The following is an 18,141-nucleotide window of genomic DNA, read 5'->3' on the forward strand; positions in this document are numbered from 1 at the left end:
ACTTAATTAAATACAAAAAGAAATACAAATTAAAATTAAATGACAACTTGATCTGAGGATAAAGACTTGTCACCTGTGTATTTGCATGTAATACCCGTTTTGAAGTCAATCTATAGGTCTATCAAACAATCATACAGGACATATGCACATATTCCCTTTTTTCAGGATAGGCGGAATTATGCTCAGTTTTATATAGCTGTAAACTGAACTACTTTATAAGACTGCTATCATTTGAGAATATGCACCGTTATCTCCAGGAAACGAGGAAGAGTTGGATTCAGTTATGCTTTTGAATAGTGCCTGCAAATTGTTGGGTGATAAATGAATAAAAATAAAACAAACTAAAAAGACTGCGTGAAATGTGTTTGAAGATCGAATTGTGAAAGTTAAGTTACAAAGCTGGTTTAACAGTAATGAGTCAAACAGCGCGATTCCATTTGAAAAGATTCTCGGAATACTGTCGAGATGGCAAATCTGTCTTTTGAAATGTTAGGGACACAACCGGTGCAACAGTTTTTTTGGCCTAATCAAAATCAGTTAGCTTGTCGGCATTTCTTTGTAGCAGAGATAAAGAATGACTCGGAGAAGACCCCACAAAAGTTTGGTGCAGGTCAGGATCACGGGGCAACTAAGGTTTTTTCCTCAATGTCTTAAACATTGTGGGAAGATGATTGATCAAGATTCTAAAATGGGGCATATTTAAAGGACTGATATTTAAGAGTGTGTGCAATTTGGTGCAGATAAAATTCTGGATCTAGAGACTTTAATAGTGGCTCCGTGAAGGGAGTTTTTGGCCTCAGCAGAGGAATGAACTCACCGAGTGAGCCCTCTGGATTTGTGTGGATGCTTCTACAAATATACCAGTGATTTCATTGTATTTATGTTAAGAGATTCATGAATACAATAATTACTTCTGACAGAATTCTGTTACATGTAAATAAACTTTATTTTCTTCATTTGGCAAAAGATATAAAAATATTTTGAATCAATAAAAAAATCAACATGCACACACACTCAACACAGTAAACATGAAAATAATTCAACAAAATGTGTATGAAAATAAATGACAGAGTAAATTTGTCAACTATACAAAGTGTAAATGAAGTTAGTCATGGTCATAGTTACAGAAAAATGGTCATTAATGTTATTAAAAATGTCTGTTTTTACAATTATGACCTGCTGCTAATAAGGCCAACTGCAGCTTTCTGACAATTACTGGAGGTGACAAAACAATAACACCTGAGAACCTCACTAGCTGCTGTTTTTAAGTCAAAGGACTACTTGGTCAAGAAGATTTTGAAAACTCCACAAATAACTGTAACAGGCCAGTGTTGAACATCACAGACTTTGTAACAACAGAAACATGAAAGTTTTTTCATTGCATTGTAAATATTTTTGGTTTCCAGCTGATTTCCAGCACAGAGTAACTTCAGGAACTTACTCAGACTGGGAGACACAAACATGGACACTCATACATACACTGTTTTTGAGGCATTACGTAATTGTATCAAATGAACAATGCTGGAGGAAAACAGGGTTTCTCTGAAGAAACACATGTTGTTGTAAGCATTCACCCCCCCCCCCCCCACACACACACATTAATTTATACAGCTAAATATCTGAAAACAGCAGCACTGTAATGAATTAATTAACAAAAACATACATCAATTGTAAAAAAAACAAATTGTATTGTGCAGCATTTGCCAAATGCAGATGAAACATTGTGAGCTCTCTTAAAAATATTTACTTCAAAAATATACAATAAATGTTTTTTACCAACAATCACACTAAACAGAGGAACAGACGAAAGGTACTAGTGCAAATTTAGCATATTGTTAAGAAAATAGCTATTAAAGCCTGGACAATTTTAAAATAACTTCTAGACTTTATCACAAGCTGGTACCAGGTTATAGTCAGAAGTTTGTCTTGTATGAACCAGAGTGTCATCTTCTACCTCTTGGTTCAGCTCCCCAGGAACGGGTCCTATTGCATCTTTTGTTTCATTTTTTTTCTCCATGCGCTTGAGTCCTTCAGCTCCTCCATGAGTTTCACCCAGTTCCATGTTCTGTTCCTCCTCAGCGATCAGTATGGCCTCATCCTCCTCAGCAATCAGTTCGGCCTCACTCTCTTCAGCTCGGTTGGTTTCCTCCACTTGTTTATTCTCCAAAATCACGACTCCTTCTCCATCACCACTCGGCTCTTCTTGTCTACAGACCAATGTATCCACAGACGGAGGTTGCCAGTAGTCATACAGCTTGCCCTAGTGGACAAAAACAGCATAGCCAATAAGAACCACACTTGTTTTTTATTGGAAGACTTTTGATAGTCTAATGCCAATTGTATGATAGAAATAAAGTATAAGTTTATATGTGACTACAATAATGTTACTGTACATGGAGAGGCCTGATCTTCTGAAGCACCATCTGCCACTTGGTGTAGATCCTGGCCACTAGATCCTTTACCTTGAGGAGGAACAGGAAGGTAGAGGTGGTCAGACAGAATAATGTAGCACACTACATCTCAGAAGCAAAAAGTCATTTAAACAATCACTGCCCTTACATAAAATAATGTTTATGTACAGTGGAAACCAGATCACAGATATGGCGATCAACCTTTTATATGGATCAAAAAGCTTGGGATCATTCATTGACAATATGGGGCGTCTCTACCCGACTGCGCAAAATATTGTGAGGAGTAGATGCAAATACTTATATTTAGCACACGCATTGTGATTTACAAAGTCATTTAGCTCTCTTTACTTGGGGTCTTAGTAGATCAGGCCCACAGGATTCATTTCGAATGTTTGAACAGTAAAAAGGTTATATTTTGGTTTATACCTGCTCTGTCAGAAATGTACTCCTTGTGTCTCTATCATACCTATCCCACCCTGGCATCTCCTCCGATCCTCCAAACATTGACCAAGTTTACTGTACAAATTCTGTTGTTTTTACCCAGTCTGAGGAGTCTGAAACTAAACAGAGCACTAGACGCTTCTATAAATTTAGCCATTGAAAATGTGTCTATATTACATCTGGATCCACATCGGAACACTCTTAAGTTCCTTTGGAAATCATACTCACTTTGCTCCGGTAAAGACATTTCTCGCTCTCTCTGATGTCACTCTTAATATGCGTTTCAAGCTCAGAGCACAGAGCGAGGAGCTGCCCCTGATCGACAGAAAAAAACAAAAAAAGATAAGTCAACATTTAAACCTCCAGCTCTTCCAACAAATGAGAGATCAGATAGAATATGGAAGATTATATGGAAGGATTATACCTTCTGATTGGCTGGGAAGAACTGAAAGTTGGAGGCTTCACTTGTCAATGTCAGAAGGCTAAAGCAGAGGTAGTAGGACTGAAACACATTCATAAACAGAAATACATTTGCATGAGAAAAGATTGTGTGAATATAAGATCCTGAATTTATACATAAGAAAAAGATATTTAGACAAGACAGACAAATTTCATGAATTTTGAATCTTAAGGCTTTAACCCTGTGCTCACCTGTTGGTCAAGTGTGACCTTGTCCACCTTTTCATTCTGAGTAATGCTGGAGGAGCTCAGCATTCTTCGGAAAATGGCGGATGGTTGCATAGAGCGAAGGTATGGCCTCAGCATGGAGAGCTACGCACAACACCGGACATTCATTACTTTGCAATAGTCATTTAGTGAATTCAAGGACCGTAAATGTAATGCACAAAATTCAAGTGCTGGCCTCTAAAAGAAACTGTCAGAAATTACCTGAAAGTCTTTTTGTTTAGGTCTGGAAGTGCGTTTTCCACCCAACAGCTTAGAGATCATAGACAGGCTCAGATGTTGACGCAGCTGCCTTCACAAATAAACAACACACATCTTTACTTTCAATGGTGCACTGTTATAAATAAAGTCTACTTCCTTAGAGTAAAAGAGACAAGGTGATCTGAAGGAGAAGGTTATAAAGACTTACTTTCCACGTGTGTTGTCAGGCAGCAGTTGGACGAGCAGGCACATGTTGTGGTGGTCCTTAGTCAGATCAGTAAGGGCCTGACAGATTCTGGGCAGCTTGAGAGATTTTTAATAAATATAAAGTCAGTAACTAAATAAATTCACAAGAGACAAGAGCAATATAACGCAGGCCATTACTGTAGCAGACATACATTCTTGTACTCCAATGGCAATATGAAGACTAATTCTCACAGTCTGCTGAAAATTTCAGCAAATCAAAAAAATCAGTGGCACAAAAGCACTAACCATAGTGTCCCAGTCCCTGATGTTGTTGACAATTTTATACTGTAGAGAAAACAGCTCCACACTGGACTGGAGGATGAGCTGCGTGTCGAGGCAGACCTTTCCCACCACAGTAAGCAACAGCAGCAGCTCGTCGTCGCTGTACGCCCGTGGATTCAGGCCCATACAGAAAGACAAGTACTGCAGACAAGAGCACAGGCGAAAAAACAAGTAGTGAATGATCAGAGTTAAAGTTCATTTTTGGGGTCTCTGTCAAACGCTGACATACAGTATAGTTAAACTTTTTTCTTACCTTCAAGATGTTGTTGTAGTTGTGCTCGGGGACAGTTCCTCGTTCCTTGTCGCTGGAAGCAATGTCACATTGGATAGAAATGTCCTCCCTACATAAACACACAGAAATTCGGCTGCATGAAATTAAACAGATGTAAACACATTTGGAGCAGGCATTTTAGGCAAAAACACAATGTGAAAAAATATATGGAAACTATTCGACAATAGTTTCCATATATTTTCTAATTTAAGACATTCGAAAAGTCCGATTTCACGACCTACAACTTATTTCAGATAAATTCAAAAGAGTGCTACTTACAGCAAATCTCCTTCTGTAAATGGAGGTTGCAGATTCTCGAATGGGAAGAGAGTCACAAAAGCAACTCCCATATTCATTAGGACCAGCGTCACATCAGCCAAACTTGGAACCCACAGTTTAAACTGCTGGCTTCCATTTTTCACTGAGGAATTATGCACATAGAAAAAAACAAATGTTAACATGTCTAATCAACTTATAGAGAAGACATACAAAAAGCATAATGGTGATGGGAACACTGACCTATCTGATTAACAGCAGTGCAGGCGATGTCACAGAGGGCCTGTAATATCTTTTTGGATACCAGCCTCTCGCTATGGACTGACATCATCTGACAACATTCAACAAACGATCATTATCACTGCTCAGACATTCAGACAATACTGATGAAATGCTACAGGTTTGTGGGGCCCACCTTGAACAGGAAACGGGTAATCTGAGCTGGACAGGGCGAGGAACAGTTGTAAGCTTCTTGGAACAATCCAATCATCACATGCAATCTCAGTTGAGCAGGACTGGACCTGATAGGAAGGAGGGGAATGTTAGTCGAGAGAATAAAGACACAAATAATTAATTACTTAGTAAATACAACAAATATATGCCAAAGAAATTCACCACTGTACAGTTCTGGAGGGAGCTAACATGTTTGTTGACATGTGTTTCCAGTGTGGACATAAAAAAATTATAATTTGTGCTGAGGGTTGCCAAAAGGCGAGGCCAAATGTCAATCCAAATGGGTTCATCCTATTGGGAGCATTAATGTGCTCTGCCAATTGTTGGTTCTTACATTAATTATGTAGAAATAGGGGACAGACAGTGGCGTAAAAACTTTAAGAAAGTTCTCGGAATCACCAAAAATGTCCTCTAGTTTTAAAGACTTGTTTGGACAAAAATATTGTACAAAGTTTTAGCTGACACAAGACAACAAGGTCCGAGGGTCACTAAAATGATAAAGAATCTCTCCATTTGGAATATGACAACGCGAATCAAATTAAGTATTTTGTTGTCAAGATAGAATATGTTGCTCTGACCCTTCACATGTACACATGGCTCACCAGAGAAGAGTGTACTTTGCTGTCCCCTGCGCGGTGACCATGCATTGTCGGAGCTGCAGTGTGTCCTGGTTGAAAATCTGACCAAATTTCTCCACGTTGAACACTGTTTCTCCAGGGGGAACATCCCTGATTGCACTGGACGTCAGTGAGTAGCGCTGCAGAAATTCCCTGGAAAATAAATGAGCATGAAATGCAAATTACAGGTTTTATCTGTATGAGGACTGTGTCCTGATGACAAGGTAAAATGTGGTCTCACTGTTGTTCAGTGGAGATGCCCTCCTCCCGTTTCTCTTCTGTCTCATATTCAGCTATTCTCAACAGGTCCTCTTGACATGCAGTCAGGAGCTGTACCTCAATCTCTTTAGCTCTGAGAGATAAAAAGAACATGGAGACATTGAAATCCGCACAGCAACTATATTTCAAATTGAAAATGTAATGGGTGTAAAAACAACAGAATAAAATACTTTTTATTGGTGTTTATTTCCTTCAGCATTTGATCAAGATTGTTTTTGTAGAAACCTGGCTTAGTGGAGGATGGTAATTGCTGTGGGACAGAGTGGGAAACACAACGGATGACATTTAAGCTCCAAACAGAGACATTAGAGCTGATAATCACACCTTCATAAGTTGATGTACAATAAAGCCATGTATTTGGAGCTTACGGATTTTAACTTGCTTCTGTGGTGTCCAGGTGTACTCGGCTCTAAGAGAGCTCCCTTCTCTGGCGTATCTGGAAGCTTGGTAGCATGCTTCATCATCTCCTGCAGTGAAAGCAGCGACCCCTCCTCACTGCTCTGAGTACTCTCGGTTACATCCAAATCTAATGCAAAGCTCAGGCCGAGGTCCAGTTCCACATCTACGGCATCCTCTTCATTTTCCTGCTTACTATTCCCCTCACTTTCCTGCCCCTCCAGTGGTGGAGGCTGAGAACAATGGGAAATAGACGTTCGTTCGGAAGCAGTAGTTACAGTCTTGACGGTGCGTTTCCCACCAGATTTAACAGGTTCTTCATTGAGCCTCTTCCCAGAGGAAGTGATAAAACTGTTTTTGAGTTCCCTGTCTTTAGGACAAGAGGAGACTATATTTTCAAGTTTTAATCGCTCTAAAGCTACAGTGGGCAAGGCGAATTGTGGGTTACCTCCTGAAGAAGAGATTTTGGTGTCCTCTGCATGAGTAAAACTACTTTCTGGAGTCTTGCGACACAAGGATCCAGTTACTGCAGAGCTGGATGACAAAATTTTCTCTGAGGTGGGTGATTTGATCTTTTCCCCATCTTTCTTGGGCTTAGCACTGACTACATAAGTCATTGGATCGGGGGTAAAGAGCTCAACTGTATCATCAATAATTACAACAGGCCTTCGTGAGCGGGCAATTTTATTTCGTTCTACCGAGCGACCATAACCTGAATATAGTTTCGATTCGGATTTGGGAGAGCTCCTGTGCATCTTGCTTCTCCCTGTCTTGACTGATGAAACTGAGTTGCTGCGGTGCACATGAGGTAAACTATGAGTGAGCCTTTGGGGGACCTCAGGGGATAATAAAAAGCCCAATATATTTGTATTATTGTTTTTCTCTTCATTTTTTTGTAAACTCTCTTCAGCGGGATTTGAAGGCGACCTAAACTCGTTTAACTTCAGAATAGAATCCTGAGTGGAACTTATATTAGCCTGCTTTGCCCCAATTGGTGGTCGTTTGAGTGACATTGATGCACAGGATGACTGGGTGGTTGTAAATGTCGACGACAGTTCCAAACAAGAAGGCTCTTCACATGCCAGCTCTGATGACTGATGGTTATCTGTGGTTTCAAATGGCAGTTCTGTGGAGGAAGACGGCCTTGATGGAGACACTGGGGGAGTTCTGACTGAGTTGTTATCAGTGGGTGTTGGTGTGTGTGCTTCTCCAGATTTTCCACCCGGAATACACAGTTTCTTGGCATTGTGGTCACAGTCCTCAAGCTCTCTGGACCTCTTCCATGATGAGCAGATGAATACTAAAGACAGAAAAAAAGCAAGACAACACTTTTATGAATAATTTAACTGAAGACAATTTTGACAATTACCTGTGGCTGTTCAAAAGTAAAACAATTAATCAAGAGGATTATCAGCAGTTGAATTATAATAATATGAGCCATGTAAAGATTCAAATATAAAACATGAGTAAGAAACAAATGAAGGGCTTACACGTAGGGAAATGAGCTGTAAGAATCTACATTTGAACAGTACAAAACAAAAAAACTAATTGTTGAAGGCAATGTGTACAGACCTACAATTACCAAAGGAGAAAAATGCACATTCATTAATTTGTGTATGAATAAGTAGATGAGTAATTTACCTGGAAGTAACTTAATACATGAAGGCGTTTCTTTTTGTTGCTGGTCCTAAAATAGAAAACAAAGTCTTAGAGCCCAGAAGCAGGGTTTCCTTTGGTGAGTTTTCAACAGCCACAAAACCTACGCCTTGCATCCAATACTATGAGGACAGAGTTACACCTGGCTCAACGGATAATTTAAAAACCACAGATACTGTTCACACTGGCATGTTTTCAAGAGACCAGTTAAATAAGTATCAGTATATTGACTTAAGTCTTTAACTGCCTTTAAACTTGTATCAGACTGCCCAACCAACCAGCCTATTTCAGACTCTACATCAATGCTAACTGCTTGCTTGTATAAGACTTTCTTCGATCCACATGACATTAAGTAAACTGCTCCAAGCAAACAACATTGCAGCATCTGTGATAATGGAATGAATACAATCATCCCTTCTGATTCTGAAATTGCGGGACGACCCATCCCAAACAAAAAACCAACATGACACTGATTTCAGACGCTACTGAACATGTAAAACACTCAACCTGGCAAGGGGCTGCAGGGCTGTTCGTGATCGATACACTGGAACTACTTCTTTCACAAGAGTGGGTATTCTGAGAAGACTGGTAGCCATGTGGAGTTGAGTGGCTGTAAGCAGGACTCCGGGGCACTGAGTCTGAGACGGGCTGTGGGAGAACTTCTTCAGCTGTTCTGGTGTTAAGTGATGGGGTCACTGGGCGCCTGTTCAGCTTGACAGCTGGTACGGGACTCTTCATGTCACTGGATTGAGCCTAAACGAGTACAAAACAATTCAGCATCACATGAATGTACAGGTCACAAATAAGGCACTTGGCAAAACCAGGCTTTAGTGGCCCCATATAAGAAAAAATATACCTTGTTTGATTCTTGATTCTTGACATTTCTGCTTCCTGAATGTGACAACCTGGCCTTGGTTTCAGATAATTCATCTCTCCTGATGTGGAAGGACAGAGTGTAATTGCTTAAATCTCTCATAAAGTGAGGGGAAGCATGGTGAAAGATACCAGGAGGCGCGGGCTGTGAACTATTTGCTGACATGTCACCGTCTGTTGGGCTAACTGGAACAATATGTGATGAGCAGAAGGGCCCTGGAGGTTGAGCAGAGGGCTGTGGTGGACCCAGTCGGTCCCTTGGCGTGTGATGGGGCCTAATTGTTGGGTTTCCAACATTAGCTGGGCTGTCTGATGCATGGATTGGTCCCAGGTGATGAGAAGAGGGCTGACGTGGACCCAATCTATCCATTTGGTACAGCTCAGGGCTCTGAGGTGGCAACACTCTCTTGGGTGGTGGGTGAGACAGCTGATTAGGCATCTGAGAGGGCTTCATTAGAGTCTCCTGGTGAAAAGACGCGTCATGGGGAGTGGAATGTTGCTGAATTGTGAGGTCCTTCACTGAAAGACAGACACAAAGTGACAAAATTAGCAACATATTGTCATTCCAGGGCCTGTTATGCCTTCAGCTATGCCTTATCTATCGCGCACTTGACACCTTTCTTTGTAGTTCGGCCTGACACAAAGATATTACTCCTGTTACATTAATGCATCTGAAACGCTTCCAGCATTACTTGGGGCTATATGCCTTCACTACAAATAAATGCTCATTCATTATTTTAGCGCACAATGTTCCAAAACCTTTTAAAATATCAAATTCAAGTAGTCACAGTGCAAAGTCTGAGACAAATATCATGGCGAGGTTTTCTGAAAGCTGGTGAATGGAGAACTCAGGCAGCAGCTGATGTATTATGCATAAGAGTTTAATGTTGACTTGATGCATCAAGGAGAACAGAAGGTGGAACAATATACCAACGTTAACAAAGTAACCTGACTAATTGTCAACACCAAGTCTGAAGATGTCTCACATAGCATCCCAATATATCTCCCTCACCCTGCGTCCCCAATTCCAACAGCACATCCATTAACGGCTAGAACTGCTGTCACTCTCTATGTTACCTGTAGGTGTTCGCATCCTATTGGATAGTCAAATCTAAATATGCAAATTCCTAAATCACATTGTGTCCTTACCTTTTGCCACTATGGAAATATGCAAATGTGTTGGAGTAGGTTTCTTTGTCTGTGGAATCCGAATTAAGTATGAAGGTTCGCGAGTGTAGATGCTACACTGTACTGCTAGTTGGCCCTTTATCTATAGCCTGACCTTGTGTTTTGCTTGGAGAAGGGATTATTTGTGGAATGACACAGGCACTATTCTCCTAATGGTGCTGTACAGATGTAATGTATGAGGATGGAGGTGACAGATTTCACTTCCACTATGAAAGTATAACACTATCATACAACCAGGCAGACATATATATATATATATATATATATATATGTGTGTGTGTGTGTGTGCTGCGTTCTTTTAGGGTTTCAGTTGAGTACATCAGAGAATTCAAAATAATTTAAATTAAATATTTTGACATCTCAAATAAGACATGTCAATGTATTAAAATAGTTATTCAGTGTTTGCACTCAATTAAATAAATAGCATGGACAAAACTACTATTACTATAATTCTGTATGACAGTTACAAACATGGCAACAGTCATGCAGGTTGAATAACCAGCATGGATGTTGTATTTGTAGTGCAGCTTGCTATCGGTGGTTTATCCTTACTTCGATATCAAATGCACCCTGATCATCACCATGAGGTGACTTTAACTAAACATACTAATTGGTTATTTCTAAAGAAACACTTGACTCACCTTTACTCCTCGGGGACATGTATTCCGCAGGTGCCCTGCAAGACAAGGATGAACCGTTCATTGTGTGTTTGTCACCACGCGATGTATCAGCGGCAGAATCTCGAGATGGATTCAAACACACATGTCGCAGGGACGTGAAACCTGGACGGAGGAGTCTTTTAGACGCAGCCAACAAAAAGCCGACACCTGCCTCTCACCTGCCCACCAGTCACAGCACGTAACGTCACTTCAACAACACGAGTCCCAGCAGCGAATGTGATCAGTCAGTTTTAAGGTGGCACCACTGTTCAGCTGTGTCAGTTAAAAATAAATAACAAACCACCAACGGTGACGGCGAGTGTTTGCAGCGCTCATTCTACTGAGAGGCAAAGTAGCTAGGTGATGCTAGCAGCCGAACTGGCGTTAAGGACGTGTTTACATTGTTGTTTGTTTGTGTTTGTAAAATAAAGGCTGGTGGTTTTACTTTTTAACTTCAACGCGCTCGTCTGGGTTTGTGAACTACCACCACCAGCCCTGCTTACAGATTCAGAAGAGTTTCCAGCCTTTACCTTACAGCGTGTGGCTGAACAGAATGTAATGTTAGCAGGACGTTGTTTCAGGAAGTCCGCTGTTTAGCTAGCAGGCTAACACGCTAACAGTTTAACATCGCGCTAACAAAGTCCGTGTTTCTTCTCACCGAACGTTTCCGGGGTTTTCTGTTGTTTTTCTCATGGTGAGGAGCCAGAAGTCCGTCCATAACCACAGACAAGACACTTCAACCGACTGAGGAAGAGCTCTAACGTTAACATCTAAATAAACGACAGGAACCTGCTCCCGCCTGCAACCGCACTGACCAACCGTCGGTCGCTAGGCATCATGGAACCTGGAGTCCAGCTTCTGCTTCTTCTTCTTCTTCTTTTTCTCATTGTACTTCTTCTTCTTCTCTCAGTTTACTTTGTTCTCTTCTTCTCAGTACCGCCACATTCCAGACTGGAGTGTGGAGCAGTAGATTGGCAACGGTCAAAACGAAACTAAATTTAAATATTTTCTTTAGTCCTGTTTCTCTTAAGTCGTTTATTATTAGGTGATGTATATTCCTTGATGTCTTTCCTAACACATTTTATAATGTAATATTATAATTCCCCTCTTTCGTCCGTCCTGGAGGAGGTCCCCTCACATCTGGCTCTCTCTGAGGTTTCTACGTATTTTTAGCCTGTTAACAGAGAATTAAGAGACGAATTGTAATTTGTGAATATGGGCTATACAATTAAAATTTGATTGATTTATTGATTCTTTATCCTTATATTACCAAATAACAAATAAGAAGATAAACACAAGTATTGATTTGGAATTGGACAAGTGCACATTTATTACATTAGAGCTTCCCGGGTTCATTTAACCAACACAGAGGGAAGTACATTTCCTAAGGTAAAATGAAAATATTGTAAGAGACACACAGTAATTCGATGCTCCATTCACAGACACCTAAAACCACCTCTGCTGCTTCACAATTCTGTGAGGCCAGATGCAGTGATCTACTTGAGGGGGCAGAGGCACAGGAATACATGACATGACACCAAGAGGCAAGGACAGACCAAAGGTGGTAAATGTAGACTTTTTAAATCATCAGTTAAATATGATTTTAACAGGTGGAGTACAATCCAAATAAATGTAACACTTGTGCGGTGGAATGCTGATCGTGAAGTAGTGGTTCAAAATGACCAAACTTGGTGAGACATAGAAAGAAGAGCACAAATTGTTACTAACAAACTCCTGAGAACTGTGGCTCTCTAATATTTCCAATCCCTTCACCATATACTCTCGTTGCACTGTTCATGTAGAGTGAGGTCGTCTCTGACAACAATCTACGGTAGATCATCCAAAAATAAATTGGGGCTTGGAAACGAAAACACTAATCTGAGGCCAGTCGGTACTCGAACCCACAGAGAGCGGTGTTTGCTCTCCCATTACTTTACTTCTTGGCCTTCCCCTGAGCAGCCACGGCCTCCATGGCCTTACGTACGGTCTCCTCGTCTCCCAGGAACTGCATAGGCTTCACAGGTTTCAGGTTTTTGTCGAGCTCGTAGAGGATGGGGATGCCAGTGGGCAGGTTCAGTTCCATGATGGCCTCATCCGACATTCCTGCAGGTGGCAGCACACAATCACAATAGTTACACATTGTGGGGCTCCATCGAGCTGATGTCACTAGAACAGTTGGTGGCATTAACCATTTTCTTTACCAAGATTCTTTACAATATAACGTCTCTGTGCCGGAGTTTAAGAACATGATGATGATAAACTGTATTTTACAGCTCTGGAAATAACAGCACTCCATCACCATCTCAAGTAAAGTGGAATCAGAGTGCCACCCACCCTCCAGATGCTTAACAATCCCCCGCAGGCTGTTTCCATGGGCGGCGATGAGCACCCTCTTGCCCTGTTTGATCTGAGGGGCGATCTCGTCGTTCCAGAAGGGTAGCGCCCGTGCGATCGTGTCCTTCAGGCTCTCGCAGGAGGGAAGCTGCTCGTCAGTCAGGTCCGCATAGCGACGATCCTGCATGGACGACAATCAGTTTGTAAATATATAAACGTATTCTTCTCCAGAAAGTTATTGTACACCTATTTGAGAACAGAGATGCTCTGCTGAAATCTAGTAATTTGTGTCCTGTTTGTGATTCTGAAAATAAATAAATGCTCAAATGTGAGATGTATTTGAGAGAAAAGTAAAGCTGTGTATAAGATATTGTTTAAACAGCAAATAGTTTCAATGTTCAATCTGGCGACCATAGAAACAATATGAAGATGTACACGATGACAGTTTCTCAAAGGTCAAGCCAAATCATCTTGGTCTATGTTAGCTGATGGAAAGTGGACCTGAGGAAAATGTTGAAAAACATGTCAAGCAATAGTTTTGATTAGGTTTGGTTTTAATTAGTAATTTGAGGCTATAAATGTGATCCTATGAATCCCATGGACAGCTGAGACTGACTCACGATTGGTCGGATGCTTGTACCTGAATACTTTGAATCCGCTCCACAATCGCACTCATATCAGGGATCTTTTAGCTTTATTCTTGTGCAACAGGAGGAAGTGGAGACGCACTGTCTATGCTGGGGACACTTTTTTCAATCATTGTCATTTGGAGGTATGAAAGAATCAGCTTATAATAACACATCATGATCACTGATAGACTACCTCCACTACAGGGTTATTACACCTTAAGGTCTTCTGCCTCTGTGAGGGGAGATTAACATGTGATAAGTTGAGCTCTACCATGTGAACTTTGAACTTGAACCTTGCAGTTCATTCTTGCCAGTCGTATATTAACTCACCTTGCAGGCACTATTAGGTAATAGCATCAGCAAACAGTGTGCGGCTGAATCTTTACTGTGGCAGTGAGATTTCATCGGTCTAACACATTTGTTTATATATGCTGCAGACAAAAAAGCCTGAGACACCTGACCTTAAATCTCTCATTCTTCAGGTCTCATTCATTCATGGCCACTGACTGCAGAGATCTGTTGTCGTCATGCCTCCTCTTTGTTCTGTACATGTGGACTTAGTTGATCCAGTCGGTCAATGTGTCCAAAACCATTTGTTTCCCCACAGGTGAACAAAGCTCCTTGTTTGTGTGTCTGTGCTACAGATACCATATCTTACCTTGCTGATGATAGGGTAGTAGTCATGATCTGGGCCCATGACGGGAGGAGGAATATCGAAGGAGCGTCTCCAGATCTTCACCTGAGCCTCTCCGTGCTTGGCAGCGGTCTCTGCCTTGTTCAGACCCGTCAGGCCTCCGTAGTGGCGCTCGTTGAGCCGCCAGGTCCTGTGCACCGGCACCCACATCTGGTCAATGCCGTCCAGGACCAGCCACAGTGTCCTGATGGCCCGCTTCAGCACGGAAGTGTAGCAAATGTCAAACTCAAAGCCAGCATCTGTGAGAGAGGGGGACACAGGGGTTGAATGCACTTAGACCATAATAGATCAAAGATAAATCGACTTAAATTCTGTGGTGTGTTCTTTCAGACAAAATTCCTTCACACCACGCCTTCTGGGAGCAACAAGTATTAACAGGTTGGATTCAAAATAATATATAAATCATGCCATGAAGAGGGTAAAGAAAAAGCTCTAAAAGCCCTGAAAACATATAACACTTAGTTCTGCAGATAACAAGTGCTTTAGATATTGATGAATTTGCAGATACTTAATATTATTATTATATTAGTCAATGAAATATAAAAGAGAATAAAGAAAAACAGTATTCATAAGGTTTGATATCTTCATATATGCTTTGATTAACAGTAAAATAGCTGACCTGACATATGAGAAATAAAAAAAAAGATAATAATAAAATAAAAATGATCAAAATAGACAGTAAGATCAGAGACAGAAAATAAATAAACAACTGAAATGACAATAATATTTGTGGACCTTTTTTGTAGAGTAGCTATATCATAGTTGCTTAATTTCTTTCAATCCACTAATCGATTTCTCACCCAATGCTTGCCCATCTGGCTACATTGCAGTCTGGTTTATTGAGGTTTATATATAATATGGGCCTGTGTGATATATTTCCTTCACTGATTCCTCCCTGTTGTGCTGATGAACAACGAGCAGGTGATTGATTCATCAGCATCTAACACATACAGTTCACAGATTTGTTGTGTAAGGTTCCTGTGCAGACCACCGGCCTGTGCTGGTTGAACAGTGCCCCAGTGAATCCATATAGCATCATCACTTCTGCACGTTTCCACATGCACCTGATGATCCTAAAGGCTCAGGGGGGAGGGTGGACGGTCTGTGGTCTCATGCGGGGTCGGTTATGTAACCACAGACGTGTGCATGGTCCACAGCTTGTAGGGATATCCCATCGGAGAACGGGATGAAAAGTGACCCGAGTCCTGCTCACCTCTGAGGGCCTGGCCACCTCTCCTCGCCTCCTTCTCCCCGGTCTCGCTCAGGTCGGCATCGAACCAGCCGCTGAACCGGTTCTCCTGGTTCCAGCTGCTCTCTCCGTGGCGGATCAGCACCAGTTTGTAGGCAGTCATGATGGATCCTAATACTGTGTGGAATGAGCTGAATAACTCTTTGATTGATTCCTGGCGTAGTTAAACTCTTAAGATCCCGGTGAGAGAAGCAGTCAGGTCCACTCGCTGCTGTCAAAACCGTCAAGAACTTTATAAAGTAGATTGGTTGCCTCCTCACTTCCTGGTTTTTACGTCCAATGAGATTCGGGCAAATTTGCATTGGTCTACCAATGAGAGCGGTGGGCGTCACCTCCCGGACCGCTCTCGACCTTCACACTGTGGTTGTTTTTTATTGACTTTCTTTGTGTTTCTCTATCTATCTATCTATCTATCTATATAGCTCAGTTCATACAAGTCAACATGAATAGTTCACCATTTAAATTCTGAACTAGTTCATAGTTCAGTTCATTTCATGGTTTTAAGGTGGAAAGTGAGAATGAAGGACTTAACTTGTTAAAGAAAACCTTATCCATCACTACCCCTTGCCTTTACTATCAGTATCTTCATCAGACAGTGTGTAAAAATCCCTCTCTGCTTTCTCTTGCCATCTGTATATGAGACCAGAGCTGTTGTGTTGCAGTATGGCCTGCCCCTTTAAGGAAAGTTTGTAGTGTGTGACGTAGTGCACCAGGGTATTGTGGGAAAAGCCACTCAAAGTGTGTGTATAACGAGAAGTGACGGACCATCTAGAGGTGACGCGAGTGCTGCTCCTGCTGTATATCCTAGAAATAAAGTGGCCGCATTCCAAGTAAAGAAACATCTCCTCCTCCTTATTCACGGAGCGGTCCGGACGGCTGGAAACCGTCCAGACAGCGAGCCAAGATAACCAGTGACGGGACGGCTTCTGGTACAGGCGACACAGGAGACTGATTTATCATGACGTGACACATGCAGTGTAAAACAATACATTACCGTCACACCATCATCCTCTAACCCCGGGGATAGACCGGAGGTAGAAGCGCTGCGAAAAGCGGTCCACCTCCTTTCCTCGTCCATGTTAAATACTTGGGTTGATCGCAACGGCAGTTTAGTGCCTGGAAGAACCGGGAAGCGCCGTTACCACACACACACACAGAAAAGCACATAATCTCCTGTGGGGGGTGGCGGCTACAGGCTTGCGTAGGTCAGTCACCTGTGAAATATAAAATTAAATATAAAATTAAGTACAAAATTAAATTTAATTAAATGAAATTAAATTAAAAAAAAAAATCCTGCGCAGAAGCCCACTGCGCACATCCTGCGCAGAAGCCCATTGCGCAGGAATTGCGCGCGCAGTTTTTTGTTATTTTTAATATTAAATTAAATTTTTCCCTGTTTTTATATTTATTTATTATTTAATTAATTTATATTATATAGTGTAAGATATTTTGCATTTAATTGGAGAAATTTTGGCAATTTTAAGAGTTCAGTATATTGCCAGCCTAAAGAAGGGAACAAGTGGGATTTGAACCCAGGTCCTTCTTTACAGCAAACAGACACTTTACCAACCAGGCCACACTGCCTGTTGATTGACTTGAGGAACTAAACACTATAAGAGGATGGACAAATTAACGTGTCATTTTTGTTGCTTTTGATAAACACGTCAGAGAAAATATTTTCAACTTTACTACATATATTTGAAAGCCGGGTCTATGTGCATAGTGCTGTGTGAGTGAGGGGCAGTCAGGGTCATTCTTTAATTCTACATTTTTAAATATTACAGATTGAAATGGCCACTGGGAAATTAGATTAATTTGTTTGACATGTTTTTGTGGGGAGTTTTGAACATATGTATTTTAATAAAAGTGTTTAAAAGAAAGCCTCATGTAAACTTTCGGTCGCTTGATGAACAGAAATTCACACAATAGCATTAAATGTATTGGACGAATAACTGTATCATCTTTAGAGCCCATTCATTAATTGGAAATTCTATATAATTCTATATATGTAGAATTATATATCATTATAATAATGATATAGAATTTCCAATTAATGTGCTCTAAAGTATATGTATAAGCATCTTGTCTGTATAAATACTTGTTTAATACAAGCAGGTTTAAAAGTACTTTTACTTTACAGTTAGTGTTATACGGTTTAATCGATCCTAGATGGACCAACATACATCCAGTCCACCCACTCATCACAAGTATTCTACACCCATCAAGTCTGTAAACACAAGGAAAATAAAAGTTACAGTAACTCAACATAGAATCCAACATTAAAAATATATATATATAACAA

General features: G+C 40.9%; 2 protein-coding genes across 3 annotated transcripts; both read right to left on the minus strand.

Moving 5' to 3' along the window:
• Positions 1–928: 928 nt before the first annotated feature.
• slf2 (SMC5-SMC6 complex localization factor 2) lies at positions 929–11,804 on the minus strand. 2 transcript variants are annotated; one of them, XM_062400702.1, is made up of 21 exons: positions 11,592–11,804; positions 10,916–10,950; positions 9,070–9,605; positions 8,721–8,966; positions 8,199–8,244; positions 6,530–7,857; positions 6,332–6,411; positions 6,124–6,234; positions 5,883–6,035; positions 5,228–5,333; positions 5,056–5,143; positions 4,816–4,957; positions 4,519–4,606; positions 4,230–4,406; positions 3,946–4,040; positions 3,741–3,828; positions 3,504–3,623; positions 3,277–3,354; positions 3,081–3,167; positions 2,394–2,462; positions 929–2,260 (listed from the first exon to the last, which is right to left on the minus strand). In XM_062400702.1, exons 1-21 carry the CDS (start codon positions 11,624–11,626, stop codon positions 1,880–1,882), a joined length of 4,089 nt encoding a protein of 1,362 aa, XP_062256686.1. In that variant the 5' UTR covers positions 11,627–11,804; the 3' UTR covers positions 929–1,879. The 2 variants fall into 2 exon arrangements, with proteins under 2 accessions (XP_062256686.1, XP_062256685.1); XM_062400701.1 differs by having other exon boundaries at positions 5,868–6,035; positions 11,592–11,803.
• A 430-nt stretch (positions 11,805–12,234) lies between these two features.
• Positions 12,235–16,085, minus strand: LOC133966021 (phosphoglycerate mutase 1). Its single transcript, XM_062400703.1, has 4 exons — positions 15,804–16,085; positions 14,555–14,829; positions 13,268–13,448; positions 12,235–13,036 (listed from the first exon to the last, which is right to left on the minus strand). Exons 1-4 carry the CDS (start codon positions 15,940–15,942, stop codon positions 12,867–12,869), a joined length of 765 nt encoding a protein of 254 aa, XP_062256687.1. The 5' UTR covers positions 15,943–16,085; the 3' UTR covers positions 12,235–12,866.
• Positions 16,086–18,141: the final 2,056 nt, after the last annotated feature.

The sequence above is a fragment of the Platichthys flesus genome, chromosome 12, assembly GCF_949316205.1.
Source record: "Platichthys flesus chromosome 12, fPlaFle2.1, whole genome shotgun sequence".
Taxonomy (NCBI): domain Eukaryota; kingdom Metazoa; phylum Chordata; class Actinopteri; order Pleuronectiformes; family Pleuronectidae; genus Platichthys; species Platichthys flesus.

Excerpts from the sequence above, each read along its gene's own strand:
- slf2 (XM_062400701.1), bottom strand. The coding sequence starts at position 11,626 with ATGAGAAAAACAACAGAAAACCCCGGAAACGTTCG. Across the intron at positions 6,412-6,529 it reads ACAGAAGCAAGTTAAAATCC|CAATTACCATCCTCCACTAA; the intron begins GTAAGCTCCAAA and ends TCTGTCCCACAG. Across the intron at positions 4,041-4,229 it reads TCAGGGACTGGGACACTATG|CTGCCCAGAATCTGTCAGGC; the intron begins GTTAGTGCTTTT and ends AAATCTCTCAAG.
- LOC133966021 (XM_062400703.1), bottom strand. The coding sequence starts at position 15,942 with ATGACTGCCTACAAACTGGTGCTGATCCGCCACGGAGAGAGCAGCTGG. Across the intron at positions 13,449-14,554 it reads ACTACCCTATCATCAGCAAG|GATCGTCGCTATGCGGACCT; the intron begins GTAAGATATGGT and ends TCGTCCATGCAG. Across the intron at positions 13,037-13,267 it reads GATTGTTAAGCATCTGGAGG|GAATGTCGGATGAGGCCATC; the intron begins GTGGGTGGCACT and ends TGCCACCTGCAG.